The sequence below is a fragment of the Cuculus canorus genome, chromosome 1 (genome assembly GCF_017976375.1).
Source record: "Cuculus canorus isolate bCucCan1 chromosome 1, bCucCan1.pri, whole genome shotgun sequence".
Lineage (NCBI taxonomy): Eukaryota > Metazoa > Chordata > Aves > Cuculiformes > Cuculidae > Cuculus > Cuculus canorus.
The window spans coordinates 122,411,989-122,430,748 of NC_071401.1; the positions used below are offsets into that span (position 1 = coordinate 122,411,989).

The 18,760-nt window shown below is 46.2% G+C and overlaps 1 protein-coding gene across 1 annotated transcript; it reads right to left on the reverse strand.

The window, feature by feature from the left end:
* Positions 1-123: 123 nt before the first annotated feature.
* On the reverse strand, positions 124-18,198 carry LOC104055856 (uncharacterized). Its single transcript, XM_054073706.1, has 20 exons — positions 17,968-18,198; positions 17,824-17,880; positions 14,981-15,018; positions 13,587-13,727; positions 11,728-11,790; positions 10,855-10,975; positions 10,328-10,420; positions 9,144-9,304; positions 7,993-8,078; positions 7,694-7,777; positions 6,404-6,466; positions 6,184-6,261; positions 6,003-6,091; positions 5,250-5,286; positions 3,867-4,015; positions 3,603-3,665; positions 3,202-3,277; positions 2,500-2,584; positions 2,232-2,319; positions 124-1,692 (listed from the first exon to the last, which is right to left on the reverse strand). Exons 1-20 carry the CDS (start codon positions 18,091-18,093, stop codon positions 1,582-1,584), a joined length of 1,809 nt encoding a protein of 602 aa, XP_053929681.1. The 5' UTR covers positions 18,094-18,198; the 3' UTR covers positions 124-1,581.
* Between the last annotated feature and the right edge of the window lie 562 nt (positions 18,199-18,760).

Genomic DNA, 18,760 nt, shown 5'->3' on the forward strand with positions numbered 1-18,760 from the left:
TCGCATAATTAAGGAGGAGATGGCAATGCAATGTTCTTCCATTCAGATGCCATCTGACTTCCCTTTAGCCATCAGTAAAGTGCTAGCTCTGTTTAAAGACTTAAAACATACAGGGGAAAAATCCCAAACTGTACCGAGTTTTGGAGAAATTGCAACTACTTTCTCTTCCTTCTTTCCTTCCAAGCCAAGAAAGAATACAGTGATGATCTTTGCTCTGGTATCTAAGATGGCTTCTCCAGCAGCCTGGTCACAAACCCAGGATACCCGATGGGGTAGACAACAGATGTCTCTGAGCATTAACCTCAAGCTACTCCAAAATGAACAAGGCGGCTTAGATTTTTTGTTACTTCTAGGCCTTTTCTTTCCTTTCACAGGCCCTAGTGCTACTGGCAGGACACAGGTACTTAGGAGTTCAGTTTGGGGCTTTCCAGTGAAATAGTACTGTGGCGCAGAGCAATGTCTTGCTTCACATACGTTAGCTTCATCTTTAATCCAGGTCTTAAGGCTACCTTGACTACCTTGGGATAAGAGGGTGGTGGCTTATTACCTCCAGAGGTGGCTCTTTGGCTGCACAAGGCTTTGTGCAACACCATTCTTGCACCCAGCTTCAATTCTTGCAGTAGTTCAGTAGCGTTTCCTACAAACTTCACCTGTTTGTATTAGCTGGATCAGCACCCCTTAGACAGTATTTCCCAGCATTGCCAAGTAGTTTCCCTCATTCGAACACCTAAATGATAGCGAGCTTATACTTAACCAACCAGTAGGAGAAAGGAGGTTCTCCAAGGCTTAGCTTGGGAAATAGAGATGTGCAACAGAAAGGCAGAAGCCTGCACCAGGGACGTGGGTCACCAAGTTGATGAGGCTTATGCCCTGCTGTCTTTTCCCCTTCCATGAAGGCTGAAGGTAGGTAGGGCTGTTTATGCAGTGAGCACACCCATACTTTGTGCAAGAATTAGACTGATTTTACACTGTTTACAGCTTAAGGGACAGAAGTACAGTGACACTTCCTTAGCTACTGGCTTTCTATTTTGCTCTGAGGGACTCTTTAAGTAAGGCAGCAAAACATAAATACACCTGCAGTCAGGTAGTTTAAGATCCTCATTTAAAGGGAGCAAGGCATTATTTCTGCCGTCTCCTCTCAAAAGAGTGCATTTGTTATATCCTGGAGCAGCAGGAGTTCTGTGAGAAGGTTTAAGGTCTGTAGAGTGTACCTTTCCATTCACAGTATGAACTGCCTACATACTTTGCTGCAGGTGGAACCGTCTTCCATCTTTGCACAGGACCTCCCGATGGAAAGAAGTTGAAGAAGATAGTTGCAGCTTCCTCTGTTAGCAAAAACACAGCAAGGAACTAGCTAGCACAATTGGCCTCCCCAGTATAAATCAGGCCATCCAATAACAAACAGAGCTGAAATGGTGTCTGCTCAGCATCAGTGCCTGCTTAGACAAGTGTTCCTCCCCATTCCTCAAATGGGCCTGCTACTAACCCTTACTCGGATGAACACTGAAAACCAGTCCACTCTAACACTTGGTCAGGTCAAACTAGGAATAAAAAGACTTATTCCACATTGTGATCACTCTGTTATGCAAGGATGTCGTAATAAATGGATGGCTTTTTGGTCTGGTAACGGAACTGCTCTAGCTTCAGGCCAATCCTCAGAAGAACAGCTTCATCCCACCATTTTGCCATGACCTGGGAGAAGATTAAAGAGGCAGAAAAAGAAAGGGGGGGAGGAAAAGTAGAATCATCACATTCAGACATTCCTGAAAGCCCTGGAGAACCAATTCTTTTCCCCCAACTGCACCTGAAGGACACATGCTTTTCCTTTTCACCCCAGTACGTATGGCATCACTACACTTGGGATAAACCCAGCTGTGTGACTTACAGTTACAAGACATGGACCCTTCATTGACATGAAACCCATTTCAAGGACATAAAGAAGTTACAGAAATGAGAAATAAGAAAAAGAGAAGAAAGAATAATGAAAAATATTGGGTACTCATGTAAGCTGACAGGGAGACAGAGGAATCTTATCTCCAGGTACCTGAAGAGTCCCTCTGCCATTCAGGAGTGAGTGAGGGCAAATCTCTTCACCCACAAGTTAAAACTTGTATTACCAGTACTTGCCAACAAGTGTGCTGTGTGGAACAGCAGGAACATGGTTTTAGTGGTTCAGGAAAAAGCCAGTTGTGAATTTTGTGGCTTGGCATTCACAAAAAGACAATACTCACCTGGAAGCTGATGGGAAGCCCAGCAGTAGAATATCCAATGGGGACCACAATGCCTGGAATCCCAGTGAAGTTACCAAGCTGCATGAACCTGAGGGAAAAGCTGTCATCAGCATTTCTGCACTGGGACAGCAACAGTGTCATCCTTTTTTGAGAGCCAGCTAGGATCGAGCTCTCTTGCTGTACAGTCTGAGCTCCTTCAGTTAGTGCAGCTAGTCTCCAGCTGCTCCCAAACATTTGCTTCTGTAGTGCAAACAGCACTCCTCTTTACCTCATGGACCGGACTGTGAAGGAAGAATCACTGCTTCCAGTCAAAAGGTCAGATTCATAGATTCTTGGTGCAGTGGAAGGAACACCTGCGGAGAAATAACAAAATGATTGAGATTGAAAGGGACCTCAGGAGGTCATCTTGTCTAACCTTCCACCTAAAAAATGGTCAGCCAGAACAGGTTGTCTAGGACCATGTCCAAATGGCTTTATTCCACAGCTGCTCTGGGCAACCTGATCCAGTGCTTAAAGAGCAAAGGAAGAGTCAAGCAACCTTCGAGGAACAGCTCAGTTCATTAAAGCCATATGTTTGCTACACATTGGCAACGCAAATTTGCACCCCTGGAATGCAATCAGGTTGCTTGGATTTATAAATTAAGCGGTTTCTATTTAAAGCAAGAACATTTGCATATAAGTACCTGTCTCTCCTGTGTAAATGTGCTGGCTCTGCAGCTTGTTTCAAATACCAAGAAAGAGTTTTTCACTGCCATGGATATAGGCAGTAAGTCTAGAAATACACAGATCTAGAAATATGCAGCAGTCTTTCTAACCAGGCTGCGTGATCTTCTAAAGGCTCAAGGCACAGCAAAGTATTTGCAGAAATCTCATACTCTTAAAATTGAGAAGGGAAATTTAATGCAGTGACTGTTCTTAAAATGTACCACATAGCTGTTGGGGACCACTCTTTAGCCAAGACTGCCAATACCTGGTGTAAGGATACAGTTCACAGTGGTGAAGATGTCTCGCAAAAATCTCATGCTCCGAGTTCTCTGTCGATTTGCCTGCAAGCAGAGAGACTACTGTCTGACCAGGCCCTCTTGGTTCATGAGGCTCATGTTTGATGTTGACAGGGACTTCCCATCAGAGCCTGTGCCTTTGCGAAAGAAGAAACCATTCCTGCAGTTTGGAATCAAGATGCAGGACACCAGTCCAGGCGACACACATCCTCTCTAGGGTGCCACCATTCGGCATGCCTTCACAGCAGAGGGCAGTACAGCTGGGTGGTATCTTTCCATGTGTGGGGGGAGTTTAAGAGTAATCCTCTACCCCACCTTTACAGTTCCACTCAGTGCCTCCCTTCAGCCCTCACCACAGTGTACTCCTTACCGTAATATAATCCAGAGCTGTGAACTGAGAAGCCAAAGCCAGGTTAGCCCGTGTCTCCAAATTCTGAAAGAGAAAACATCTTCCTTTGCAAGAAACCGAATGCAATAGCCCAGGAGTTCTCTTCCAGGTCTGCCATCCTGAATCAGTAGTCATCCAACAGGTGGTTTGTTATAGAAAAAGCAGGAGACCCTCAGGTTTCTCACTAATGTGACACTTGTTCTGTGTCAGTTGGGACACAGCTACTACCAAACTACTGCTACTTACCATTTCCTGGAAATGTTTATTGAAGTCAGGTTGCAGGAAGTCCCTCATCTCACTGAGAATGCAGATTACGTGTGCTACTCGCATCTCTTCCAACTCTGGAAGAGGTATTTCAACCACGCTGGCTCCCAGACTCTGCAAGTGCTCCACAGCTGCATACAGAATACATAAAGCACAGGCTTCTTAAAAGGGCCGAGAACCCCCATCCCCTTTAGAAGTTAGAGAACCCACAGGCCATTACAAGGAAAGCATTTTCAGCGCATCATGTGGCATGCAGACTGCTGCAGCTGCTCCTTGTAGTTAAAAGCCTTCAGCCAAACTACACCGTAATATTCCAACCTGCTTGCAAACAGGTTCTTAACTTACCCGCTACGTTCTGGGCAAATTCATCTCCCTCTAGTACCCCAGTTAACACAAAGATTAAAGGTGGACTGACACATGGAGCACTCGACATGACTGGTTTTCTATCAGCAGGAAGTGGTCATTTAGCATCACCAGATTCCCATTCAAAGCCTCTGTTGAACCATAATGGTAGAACCACCCAGGGAATACTCAAGAGAGACCAGGTCAACAGCATAGGTTCACTAAATCCCAATGTACTTTAGTAGGGCTGAACACCAGAACTTCAGGAAAAGCGATCTTTTGCCTTCTAAAAAGAATCCTCTTCTTTCTTTAACCCTAGCTTCGTCATAACTACCCAAGCTTGCCGATTTCAGTGGCTTATGATGCACCTCTCCTAAGAAAATTCTACACATGTAGAAGTGTGAGTGTCTATGGAACAAAGGAGGCTGAAGAAATTCCAGGCAAAGCAAGCCTGTGAATACCATGAACTATCTGAGCTCCAATGCACAGGAGAACAACTACTATACCAAGCATTGTAGAGTCTTTCTCCTCCCCTCCCAAGTACTCACCAGGGTCAATTTTGCTTAGTCTAAAATCTGACAAAGCCACCCTAGAGGCACCATTTGGCTAATTTCAAGGAAATACCAGAAGACTGGATGCATTCACAAAGACCTAGCCCTGTCTTTCCTACTGAACATTATATTGTGAAACAAGTCCCTCTCTTAAAAAGTCTTCTACCATTAAAGCTTGCAGAGTAAGCATTACTGAACACAGATCTTTCTTTATACAGACAGAGGCTTAGCACAATGGACTGTGTTGTTCCATTGTAACCTGACAAGCCTTCAACTGCTGAGCTTTTTAACCCTCTACAGTCAGGAATGGCCCCCTACTATAAAGCTATTGCTGTTTGCCCAGACAGTCCTCTTTAAGCATCTGTCTTTAAGCACTTCAGGCAAGATCGTTTTATTACATACATAAGAGGAGCACCAAAATGATACCATGACATCAGGCAGAATAAGAGACTTACAAACTTTTCCTCTTTACCTTTCTCACAGATGGACAGGACTTCAGCATCACATGCCTAGAGAATAAGAGGAAAGAACTAAGTAGACTTTAGCAACCACTTTTCTTTGGTAAGCATGCTCCCGGGGGCATCTGTCCTTCCTTGTCCCTATCCCTAATGGTAGTGAAACACAGCCCTGCCTTAGGCCACCTGCTCCAAGGGAACAGCTTGCAGCTTATACCCCTAAGGAAAAGGAAAGGTCATCTTTTCCAAAGAAGAGGACACTCCCCCACTGCACTGGGGCAGGGCCAGAAAGGGTCCTTGTTTTCCTCCAGGGAAGAAACTGTGAGCACATTTGTGGCATTGCATCACAATTGCCAGGCAATACTACCTTGCAAGTTTGGTTTCTACATTGGAATAATGAAATATCACTCAGCAGCTACAGCTTTGTCACCAAATGGATACACTGGTTTTCTTCATTTGATTTTCAAATAACTGCCTTTTGTAATTAGTTCAGAAGCATTGCTTGCAAGAAAGCGGAGTATGAGGAAACATACTGCCATCAACTATACAGTCATTACCTTTCCTCATGCTTCTAACAGACTTTTACTCCAAAGGCTGCCTTAGAAAAGAAATGTATCCCTGTCGATGTTTTCACACAGGCTATATTCTCTTCCAGTCATAGGATTAAATGCGAGAAGCTCCAATGACATCAGTCAAGAGAACAGTGAAGGCATTGAATACCTTTAAAATGTCATTTTGCAAAGCAGTAGAAAGAGAGAGAGAACAGGCACCTTAAAAAATGTCCAGTCCACTCCTAGTTTTAAGCCTTTCAGGTCAGGAGCACACATATCAGATAGGGTTGCTTTGGGCTGTTTTAGTCCTGTAGAGAACAAACAAGAGTTCCTCCTTTCAACTAGGATGCCTCCAGGAAGTCCGAGCACCTGGGCTAAAGAAGAGAGAAGGCTCACCTACCGTATGGATAGAGTGGATCTGGTTCAGCGAGGATACTGTAAACAATGGCTGCATCTGCCACTGATGCACAGATAGGGCCTGTTAAAAGACAGATCAGTTATGAAAATGTGACGAGGGGTAAACAGTACCTTCCTCCCAACATCTTTTGTAGGCAGAGATTGCCTCCCCTGTGAGAGGACCACACAGCAAGGTCCCTGAAGTGGAGCACAACTCCTCTTACCTACGCTGACGGTGGAGTAGGAGAGTGGCAAGCTGCCGTGAGCACTGATGCGCCCAAATGTACCTAGAGAAAAAGAAACGGGCCATCAGTTAGATAGCAGTAGTCGCTGGTAAGATGTGACACCAATGGCTCTCGTGCATCTGGTCACTAAGCAACAAACCCCTGCCAGACACTTAGGTCTGTAGTTTCAGAGCTCAGTAACTCATCTGTCAGTACCCTGTTCTGCTGACTACCACCCGTCACACCAGTGAAACAGATGCATTCAACAAAAAGTGAAACTGTTTTCCCCTCACACGAAATTATTTAGTTGAGGGGAAATGTGCAGGGACATTTGGAAATACATGCATTTAAATACGTAGAAGCAGCATCTACGGTATAGAGGGTGGAGAGGCAGGAGCAGGACTATCAACAGCAGGAGATACCACCCCCAGGGAGATCTCACCCACTTCACCAGTGAGACTTTATGCCAAGCACCAAATGACTTCTGTGAGTACTTGTACCACCTTTCTGACAAGTTACATTTTATCCATTGTTGTCATCATCTTCCTCTGATGAATCAAGATTAATTAAGTTGATCACACATAAAAGATAGAAAAACAGAGTAATGGCCAAGTATCTGTTCTCAGATGAAGCAGCTGAGATCCTTTGGAATGATAAATCATTCCCAAAGGCTGGCATCTCCTCCAAGTGACAATCCTGCCTTGCCACCTTCCATGCTACAGACACTGCCCTGTGCATTCCTTACATCCTCTGCACATCCTCCTTGATTACATTAATTCTTACTGCAAAAACTGCATTGCTACTTCTTGTAACACTGAGATAAGAGGGAATGGCTACATCCTAGTTTCATACAAGCCAATCACTAGGTTTAAGTTACCAGAAACAAATCTGAACAGCATCAGCCTCTCCACGTAACTAGGCGGATGGCAAGCCACCACAAGTGGAGATGCTTTTCACCAGCTCACTATAGATACCCAACTATGTCAGGAATACCTCCCAGTAAAGGAGAAAGACTGAAAAAGGACAAGTGGATAGAAATAAAAGCAGTACAAATTTGTTTATCATTTAACTCAAGTTCGGGGTTTTTTAATATCTGTTCAATAGGCAGTACTAAAAATACTTCCAGTCTGCCCATCCAACCCACATGACTGTTCAGGGGGTTGTAACCCAAAGTTTCTCTGGTCAAGTTTTGCTTGACAGGAATTAACAGACTGTCCCCATCTTCTTTGTGGCTTTTTGTCTGATACAGGGAACAAGACACACCCACTCTCCATGATTAAAGGGCTTTACCTTTCAGCCCCACCACACCACAGAATGAAGCAGGAATCCTCACAGAGCCACCTCCATCTGTACCAATAGCCACCGGGCAGAGACCTACAAAAAACCCACATGTTGGCCTGTGATCAGAGAGGCATTGTGTTACCCTGTCCGTTCTACCAGCAGCTGTAGCCAACACAGCACATAGAGATCTCTGTTCAGAAAAGAGTTCCCTCCAGCTTCTAAATGCCTCCATAAAGACTAAATGCTTGAGGTACTTAGGCTCAGGATCTTCCTCCCATCACCCCTGAACTCCATTTAGGACCACCTACCTGCTGCTACAGCTGCTGCTGACCCACTGGAGCTCCCACCCGTGAAGTGGTTAGGCTTGTAGGGATTCCTTGGGATCTTGTGGTACCTGAAGCAGACAAATAGTGTTGAATCTTTTGATAGGATGGACTGCATGCTCTACACAGCAGGAAAAGATCCAGAAACACAGCTCATGGATTCTGATCTTTTAGTAAATAGATACCATTTAATTCCAGATAGTCCTGTGTCTCTAGAAAACAAGATGCAGAAAAGGCTTGTGCCTCAGAGTCCAAACTCTTGTTACCGTAAGTAGCCTATCCAAAAGACACAAACTCAAAGCAAAAGGATGCCACACCAACTTCTCTGTCTGTGACAGCACTGTGCCATTACTGCCTGCCACGGTGCACTACGCAGTTCCAAAAGGCAGAGCAGTTGGTGACCAACAATTCCTCCAGACGAGCATGTCAACATCCCCAGCTCTGCCCTTTAACCATAGTCCCAAAGTCTCAAGTCTGACCACAGTCCCCAGACACCAAAGAGACCTGCCAGGCAGCAGGGTATCCAGTTGGCTTCACGCAGTCAGGAAACACTCTGGCAGGTTGTTGCAGCTGAGAGGGAGCCCCAGTTCCATCCAGCTGCACATGCACGAAGCATGGCTCTGCACATGGCTTATTAAGGATGCGAGGACCACTGCTCTGGAATAGCCGTTCTCAGCTTGGCTATAACTGGAGAATTCACAACAGTAAAGCAAATGCCAGTAAACCTGGTTTAGCTAGGAAATGAAATCACTATATTCTCCTGAGATGACTGTATCTCTTCTCACTGTTCTGGGCCTTTAGCCATTACTGCAACTGAGCATTAGACTACTACTTGTTTGTTTTCTGTCACTGCTCATCCTCCAGGCCTGTAAGGCCTGGCAAAATAAATTCCTTACTCAGCTGACACTACTTGGATCCTCTCCTTCCTTTCGTTTCAGGATCCTTCAGGCTACTCTAATAGACCGTCAAATCTACAATGCTGGGTTTTCATACCCCCAGCGTTCTCCCTGCATAGGGTGCTTCTGTCAATTTTGTTCTTAAATGCTTAACCTATTTTTGTGCCCTTCCTTGTCAGTTCTGGACAGACTTTAAGGTCTTTCTAAACTGGGAGGAAGAGAGAGGAAAGGGATTTTTACCTGTTAGGATTGCATCCAGTTGTTCCAGTCCCTAGTTCATGCATATTTGAGACTCCAATAATGACAGCCCCAGCCTCTCGCAGCTTCTTGGCCACTGTAGCATCTTCTGTTTCAGGCTCTGTCCCAAGATACACTGTTCCCACTCGGTGATGGTAAGGTACCTTAGCAAAAAAACACCTTATTATACATCCTAAAACCCTGGCAAGGTAGGCAGGCATGTGCGCTTGCTTCACATGTGCACTTCAACTTCAAAACAGATCCTAGACATTAGGACCCACAGAGGTAACTAAGGGCTAGGTAGTTTCACTCTTCAACTTGTCTTGTGCTGGTTTCTATTAGGAGGGACACTTAATCCTTCAATATTTGGTCCTTCTCCCATGTAGAGGAGTCCTTTTAATACCATGATACAGAGAGCAGAACAGGTAGATGGTCAAAATGTCTGCCTCCCTGCAGCAATGCAATTGCAGAACAATCACCTTGGCCCCACAGCACACAGGAGCTCTATTTTCCATTTGTCTACAGACAGAGCTGCAGCATTTTAGTTCTGTAGTGCTTTGAAGCAAGCCACCAAGTTTAGATAAATGCCACAATGCCAGATGGACTCATTTTTAGAGTAAGCTAAGCACTCTTTACTTCAAGGCAGCAATGGAAGAATCCGTACATAACCAGGACTTCCCACCCTATGGGTAGGTCTCTGCAGAGCCTACAACAGCTTGATGGCATTGCCAGGAGTATTTAATGGAAAATGTTGTCAGGTTGCAGGCAAAACTCCTTGTAAGTGGGAAATTTCAAAGTAACTTGCATATTTCTTCCCTTTAAGGTAAGGAGAGAGGGATGCTTTGCCAGTGGAACAAAGTCAGCACTTGAGATACACAGACAGTTACACCCACCGCTACAGATGCTTTTATACATTCTCATTTTTATTATAAGAGGGACTGTTTCCCACCCCCATCCTCTAATTCCTATGGATTGAAGAGATCAGTACAAGATATGGAACACGCCTGCTGTACCCAAGATCTGTCTTCACTTGGCAAAACTTGTTAATCCTACTCATTACAAACCCACATACTACCCCTCATTACAAATATATTCTCTGGCTTCTGCTGATGAGTTGGCCTTGTCATAGCGAGCTGTCCAAGTTGACCACCTGCAGCATGAACTGACAGATAGACAAGGAAACTCACCACTTTGAACTCTTCTTTCAGACATACTGGGATGCCATCCAGATAAGACAGGGTACATTTATTCCTGTAACGAGCAGTGGAGGCCTCAGCCATCTGCATAGAGGAAAAAAAAAAGTGTATGTTCTATATATTTAGTTGAGCTGAAGGTCATTACCAGTATCGGAACAGATATCAAAAATGGCTCTCTCAGGCTTCTACTGAGTCAAACTATAAAAGTTTCTTTCTTCTTCCACCATATGCTGATGGGAACTACTAGTTGGAAGCATCTATGCTAGCAGGTGCCACATAAGCACAGACGTCCCACTTTAAGCATAGCCAACCAGCAGAAAACAGATTGCTTTAATGCTACCACTCTTTGCAGGAAGGAACGCACACTTGTTTAGTCCTCTAAAGGACTCCAAGGAGAGAGAAAAAACATACATATTTTTCTATGCAATATACCAGCAGAAGAGCCTCTGCCCTATTCTAATGGATACTGCTGCTCTTGGGGTGGCAGAGGCCCCTCTCCTCCCAGAGGCAGACATTACCAGCATTATTTGCTCCTGGTCCCATTGCACTATGGCTCTGAGTGGGGGTGTGGATTTGTCGCAGTCCTCCAGCACGGCAATGATGTTCTTTGCTACCTGAGATGGCGTCAGCTTCCCACTCCTATAAGAGAGAAGTTGGGATCTTGTTACAAGGCCCCCATACCACTCTCACAGGGTTTGTGGTTTGTCTCTCATGTAACAAGATGGCAGCTGTCACAACTGTAAGCAAGAACTAGATAAAAATCTTTGTGTGGTGATGATTTCAACACAGTTGACACCATCAAGACAGGAGAGGGGAAGCAAACCTTCCTTCAGGGGAGGATTTTCCTGCACAGCACGCCCCCAGCCCTTAGAGTAGGGGCTGGAGCTAGGAGGGTTACCCAGATATTCCTGAACCAGCAGATAAACAGGGAGCACCCAAGAGCTCGCAGAACCTTAGAGTCAGAGATGTGCTTCCAGCTCTTCCTGAGCTGGACGCACTCACTGGGCGAAAGCAGGCAAACTGCTCACAGGAGCACAAGAAGCTGAGGAATAATGGGATTCTGCAGAGACCCAAAGTATGTGCAACTTGCATCGCCCAGATGAACCTTCCTCTCCTTCTTACTCACATGTTTGGGCAAACAAGGTACATAAAAATCTCTTCCAGAGAAGACTGCCAATAAGCCAAGGAAAACAGCACTTCAATATCCTTGTGGGGCTTGTAAAAGTTTTTCCAGCTCTCCCAGTTGGCTTTCCTTCATTATTCTATTAGAGGAAAAGGACTGCAGAGGGTGGTTGCTCAAGGACAATCCTAACAAAGAGATGCCTGATAGCTTGTGGGAGAGTAGCAGCCCACAACAGGGGAGGTTATTTCAAGACCATAATTTCACCTACCGGTAGCAGTCCAGGTAGTCTTTGATGCCTTTGAAGCTAAACCCATTGCTAGGAGAATCAGACCTGCAAAAAAAGGATTAAAGGGGCAACTGAGAACCATCCAAGCCACCTTTTTTTAGACCCGCGGATTACAGCACTGCAGTCCAGTGCAGGTTTGGACATCACTCACAGTAAACCTGCTGGTCACTGTTCAGACCACTAGCCTATGCATTTCAGCTCACAGTGTCAGACACCTTGCACACATGCTACACACCAGGTATGCTAAGGTTGCATGGAAATAAGGGGCCAGTCTTGCTGCCATGGTTTAGTTGCTTCATATTTCCACAGTATTTCTACAGCAGCCATTAAACTGTTCAAAATTTATTGCAAATTTACATTTGCTACTCACCACTGCAACATTACATAATAGCTAGAATATACTGGTAAACTTGCTCCTGGGATCTCTGTCACAAGTTTGACGCAGAGATAGCCAGCAGTACCATACACTTTGTGGTTACGGACAGGGAAAAGGCACTATGCAGCGCACAAAAGGATACACTACCATAGAATTGTAGAATCACTAGGTTGGAAAAGACCTTTGAGGCCATCAAGCCTAACCGTACCTGTTCACTACTAAATCATATCCCTAACACTTACTCTACCCATCTTTCAAATCCCTCCAGGGATGGAAACTCAACCACCTCCTTGGGCAGCCTCTGCCAGTGCCGGAGAACCCTTTTGGTGAAGAAATTTTTTCTAATGTGCAATCTGAACCTCCCCTGGCACAGCTTGAGGCCGTAACGCACACACACATCAGCAAACTGCTTAAGAGCCAAGTTGATGGCTCTTGCACATAAGAAATACACTGTTTCTCACCACAACAGGATGAGCACAAGATCATCTGCAGAGCCAGCTACAATTACTACTTGTGTGATGTCTCCATATCATCACTCTAACCAGAAGTCATATCCTGGAATAGGACAGCATATGGCACCATAATGTGCTATGCAGGGAAGAGGCGAGGCTTCAGTAACCTGCTCTCGATCTATCACTGGCAGAGCTGGAGACACAAAAACCAGAAGGCTACACGTGCTCTGACCACTGCCTGCAGGAAACATGACCCTCCCTCTAAAGTGTTCTAGCTTAAAAACTCAAGCAGGGAGCAAGCTTAGTCCTTCTAAAAGCTCAGATACATACAAAGAACCCACTCTCTGAGATGCTGATGAAGTGTGGCTCATTGAGATTTTCAGTAACTACTGGATAGGCCCACAACAAAGAAGAAAAACCAGATGGGGAGAACATTCATAGCAGCCCAGGTGCTCCCACCTCAGTGAGACACGTAAGTGTAAGTAATGTTTCACATGTAAGTAATGTTTCGCCTGAAATCTAGCAGGATTTAATCAAGTCCAGGCTGCAATCAAGGAGCTCGCAGGCTTTTACCCAAGCCACTTAACTAACAAACCCTAATTTCTTGTGGTTGACTTCCTTTCTAACCTGTATTCCCTCTCTCCTCCAAGCAACCCATATATTCTCTTTTAGATTCCTTGCAGACAAGCAGCAGCACACCTGCAAATTCACTTAAAGTGTGCGCTGACTAGCCAACCGCTAAGTGTATCTGCTCTTACAGTGTAAGCAGAATCCTGGTTACAGGAATTTAGTCTCTCCCCAATAAGCAGATTCCCTGAAGCTTGTAGAAACTTCACATTGCTTATAACTACCACTGATTTTTTAAGTTACGAAAGAAAAGATGACTGACAACACTATTTGTTTTGTAAAGTAGCTGAGTGTGGAAAAAGATTTTAATCCAGATTACTAACAACAATAGCTTCCCACGAATATAATAGTGCCAACACGTGTGTTCTTCTATATCGCATACTGACCTTGTATCTATCAGCTGCTCAATAATATCTGAAGTGCTTTTAGCCTCAGACTTGTCTTCTGTAACCTCCGCAGCAACCTCCGGGATAAACGTGGGATCTTCATGAATGTCAAGCGAACGCATCAGTGAGAAGTTGTTCAGCCTGAAAGAGAGAAGAGTCACTGCCAGGCTCTGCAAGCTTTACCATGACTAATTTTTCAGACTGTTCAAAGGGAACCTTACCCAGGAACATTTTGTTTTAGCAGCCTGCTCTCACCACAGGGAGCTGCAACAGTTACAAGATAATCCCTCACACCTTTCCTAAAATGGATCCTGCTTGCTTAACAAAACTTCCTACCCTTGACATAAGGCCAGCCAGTCTCTGTAAACCGAAGCTGGGAAAGAAATGGAGAAAGTTTTCAATTCATTTTTAATTAGGCAAATCACCCACAGACCAATAAGACAAGAACAAAGAGAAAAAATAAAAAAAAAAAAAGGAGAAAGTAGTAGAAGCCATACATTCAAACACTAATCCTGTTAAACAAGTACCTCTCCAGACTCTTCTATGGCCTACTTTGACATTGTTTGTTTGCAGCCAATTAAACAGGGACTGCAGCATGAAGTCAGGGCTTGGAACACCTAAAGCAAGGAAATCGCAAGGGGGTGGGAACTAGATGATCTTTTAAGGTCCCTTCCAACCCAAACTATTCTATGATTTTAAATCAAGACGCTGTTATAGATGTCAAGAAGTGATCAGCTGCGTGACAACAGTGACACTTGGCTGGGTTTGATTCACTCAAAAAGCCCATGCCCCAAGTAAAAATTACAGGATACCAACTGTGTGTAAGACATTTCTCAGTGTTCTGGGATCTGCACAGATGTCCCATCAAATGATGGCAAACTACAGGAGCCAAACGTATGCTTGAGGCTCCTGATACCTAAGTGGCTCTTAGTGCAACGTACACTTGAAAGTGCAATTTCTCAACAGAATTCTAAGTAAGAGAGAAGGAGAAAAGTCACCTAAAATAGTCACTATCTTTAAAAAGAACATACTAAAACCCCTCAACATTATGTCTCGCCTCATTTCCCCACTACTACTATTCTTTTACCACTACTGGTGATAAACACAGCAGACTTGCACATCCATAAGCTTAGAAAGAACGGCTGCTCTTCAGCAAAAGAACAAAAAGATCAAGAGGCAAGCTGGCAAATTCCATTTCTGTGCACCTGAGTGTGATGAAAAGGTTAGTTTCTTCTGACAGAAGTCTACTCAGAGGAAAGTAGTTACAAAAAAAGTAATCTAATCTAGTAAACAACATCTAAGAAATTATCTTTCTCACTCTCCAATCAAGTTATGCAGCTTCCCTGTTAGGGAAAAAGAGAAACTTACTGGGGAAGAAAACTCCCCATGCTTACCTTATTAAGAATGGCAGTAAGCAGATCTGTCCAAAAGCCTAGAAGGAAGTAAGCAGAAACATTGGTTTGCAGCAACTTTGACCTGAACACCTTCCTCATTACACAAGGAATGCAGAATGTGCTCACAATCGCTGCAACCTGAGAACCCTAGGAAGCATGCATTGCTATGTAGTAAAATAACAGCACAAATATTTGTATTCAGACCACAAAATTGCCCCAAAATGCTTTCTTCCCACTTCTCATATGTATATAACTACAAGGAGTGTATTCTTCTGGCTCTCCTGCCTTTGTCCTTCCCATACTCTGCCTGGAAAGCCTGCAGCTGCAGGCTGCAACACTTCCAAATAGCTCCCATCCATTACTTTCTTCATGTTCCACAGATTATGCAAACATTGCATAAGGTAAAAGCTTATTATTATTTTGTTTATCCCACTGTTAGGATCTTTCCTGTTGCTCAACCAGCTCCTGCACTAAACCGAGTGAACTTGGAAACAGATGAGAAAATAGAAGACTCCATAGCAGAAGGCAGCTGAAAATACTCTCCAAATACCTTGGTTCCCAGTGTAGCAATACCAGCAGTCCCAAAGAGACCAGCCTTGTTCTACCCTGTCTTAATAGCTGTTAAGGGATGTACAAACATGCTACAAGTCTGAAGCAAGGCTCTCACTCCTAGATCCACAAAGCGATAATGTTGCCTTGCACATTACATAAGAATTTCAGTCCCTTTTTGAACATCACATCTAATCTATGACAGCACACACCTGTAGGAGACTGAAATCTCATGTCTCCCCTCCAAGGGGGCTGTCAGGAAAGGAAACAAGCCCAGGGCCACGCACCAGAAACAGCCACAAAACAAAGGATAAAAAGGTATTCTGTTTATTGTATCCTGGAAGAAGGCCATTTGCAAAGTATCCTCACAATTATAGCCCACCATCAGCTTTCCTGCCAGGACCAAACAGCTGCCAAGCTCTGTACCCAGTAAATGAGACTTCTGTGCCAGCACAGGAAGGACGTGGACCTGTTCTAGTTGGTCCAGAGGAGGCCACAAACATGATCAAAGGCCTGGAACACCTACCCTATGAAGAGAGGCTGAGATTGCTGCGGTTGTTCAGCTTGGAGAAGACTCAGAGGAGACCTTATTGCAGCCTTTCAGTATTTAAGGGGGCTTAGAAGAAAGATGGGAGAAAACTTTTTAGCAGGCCCTGCAGCAACAGGACAAGGGGTAATGTTTTTAAATGAAAAGAGGAGAGATTTAAACCAGAAATTAGGAAGATATTTTTTATGCTGAGGGTCGTGAAACACTGGGAGAGGTTTCCCAGAGATGGTTGATGCCCCATCCCTGGAAACATTCGAGGTCAGGCTGGATGAGGCTCTGGGCAACCTGACTGAGCTGAAGATGTCCCTGCTTACTGCAGGGGGTTGGACTGGATGACCTTCATGGTCCCTTTCAACCCAAACCATTCTATGATTCCATGATTCTAACCTCAACACTGGCTCTAAAGGAAAGGCTCAGCAGCAGAAGCAGCAACAAAATCCACCTGCTTTTAAGTTAGTGATGCTGCAAGGTGCTCACTGCCAAGGGGGTGCATGCTTTTCTGCTCTAAGCACCCTGTGGGCATGCCTCCTCCACATCAGCCTTGGCAGGAATCATCTCACAGGCTCAAAGGCACCAAAGCCCATCCCAGGAAGGACATGGAGGGGGGAAAGGGAGGCAGCTGCCTTCAGCACTGTCCCCAAACCCCACTCAGAGGTCCGATGGACCCGAATTTCTTCATGTCTGAGGAAAAGGGGAATAGCTGAGGGAACTGGGGTTGTTTAGCCTAAAGAAAAGGAGGCTGAGGGGACATCTAAACAGTGTTTGCAGCTACCTGAAAGGAGATTGTAGCGAGGTGGGTGCTGGTTTCTTCTCTCAAGTGACAGGATGAGAGAAAACGGCCTCAAGTTGTGCCAGGAGAGATTCAGATTGGACATGAAGAAAAATTTCTTCACCAAAAGGGTTACCAGGCACTGGAATGGGCTGCCCAGGTGCTGGAGTCACCTTCCCTGGAGGTGTTTAAAAGACGGGTGCTTAGGGATATGGTTTAGTAGTGCACAGGTACAGTTGGACTTGATCTCAAAGGTCTTTTCCAATCTAGGGATTCTATGATTCTATTCTAGGGATTCTAGCTGGTGGCTACTCCATCCCAAGTTTGATGAGGTGCGGAGAGCCCAAAGCCAACAAAACACTCACAACACCCTCTCTCCAAAAAAAAACCAAAACCATGCATAAACCCGCAAGCTCCCTACAATTTCATAGAATCATAGAAGCACATAATCACCAAGTCGGAAAAGACCTCTTGGATCATTGCGTCCAACCATTCCTATGTGCCACTTAACCATGTCCCTGAGCACCTCGTCTACCAGGCTTTTAAATACCTCCAGGGACGGGGACTCAACCCCCTCCCTGGGCAGCCTCTGCCAGTGCCAAATGACCCTTTCTGTGAAAATTTTTTTCCTGATATCCAGTCCAAACGTCCCCAGGAGCAGCTTGAGGCCATTCCCCCTTGTCCTGTCCCCTGTCACTTTGGAGAAGAGGCCAGCTCCCTCCTCTCTACAACCTCCTTTCAGGCAGTTGTAGAGAGTAATAAGGTCTCCTCTCAGCCTCCTCTTCTCCAGACTAAACAACCCCAGCTCTCTCAGCCGCTCCTCATAGAACTTGTTCTCCAGCCCCTTCACCAGCTTCGTTGCTATTCTAAACAGAGGCGAATTTTACTTTCCCAAGGCAATCTCCCCCCGTTTCCCTGTTTTTATCGCTTTGTTTACCCTGTGCCCAGCTCATACCGCAGCCCCTCGGCTGTACTCACCGCGTTGGCCACTCGCACGAAGAGGCGCAGCCCCGCTCCGCACAGCCGCGGTGCCCACTGCGGAGAAGCAGGCGACAAGTCAGCGATCCCATCGCTCCCCACCACCCCTCTCCCACCTCCCGCTGCCCCTTCCCCGGCGCTCACGGGGTCGCTGTGCGGGCGGCGGCGCCCCCCGGTCCCCGCGCTGCCCGTGTGCCGCCGCACGCAGCACAGGTAAGCGGCCACCGGCGCTACCGACGCCATCAGCAGGAGCAGCAGCAGCGGCCACATCCTTGCCCGTGCACCCGGAGCGGGTCACACAGCCAGCACCGCCCACCAATGCCCTGCTGGGGAGGCGCTTGCACCGCGCCCGCCCGCCGGACCCTGCGGAATGGGCAGCGCTTCGGGGCCGGGGCGGGGAGGGGAGGTGGCCGGGGCGGTGCTAGGATGATGCTGGGAGCGGGGATGGGACGGTGCTGGGGGCAGTGCTGGGACGATGCCCACCCTCCGGTGCCTGCGGAAAACCCAACCCTGCGGTGCTGGGACCGTGCTAGGATGATGATGCGGGGGGTGCTAGGACGATGCTGGGAGCAGGGATGGGACGATGCCCATCCTCCGGTCCCTGCAGAAAACTCAGACCAGCGGTGCCCGGACGATGCTAGGGCAGTGCTGGGAAGATGCCTGCCCTCTGGTCCCTTCGGAAAACCCAGCCCCGCGGTGCTGGGACGATGCCCACCCTCCCATCCCTGCGGAAAACTCAGCCCAGCAGTGCTGGGACGATGCCTGCCCTCTGGTCCCTGCGGAACAGCCAGCCCAGTGGTGCTAGGATGATGCCCACTCTCTGGTCCCTGCAGAAGTCTCAGCCCAGAGGGGCTGGGACAAAGCTGTGTTGGTGCTGGAGGATGCTTGCTCTCCAGTCCCTGTGGAAAACCCAGCCCCATGGTGCCAGGGTGATGCT

What these genes read in the sequence shown, in the direction of transcription:
- LOC104055856 (XM_054073706.1), bottom strand. Translation starts at nt 18,093, where the DNA reads ATGTGGCCGCTGCTGCTGCTCCTGCTGATGGCGTCGGTAGCGCCGGTG. An exon ending in TGGTGTGGTGGGGCTGAAAG is followed by an intron (nt 6,467 to 7,693) that starts GTAAAGCCCTTT and finishes CTTTTTCTCTAG; the next exon opens with GTACATTTGGGCGCATCAGT. An exon ending in AGATCCACTCTATCCATACG is followed by an intron (nt 6,092 to 6,183) that starts GTAGGTGAGCCT and finishes TGTTCTCTACAG; the next exon opens with GACTAAAACAGCCCAAAGCA.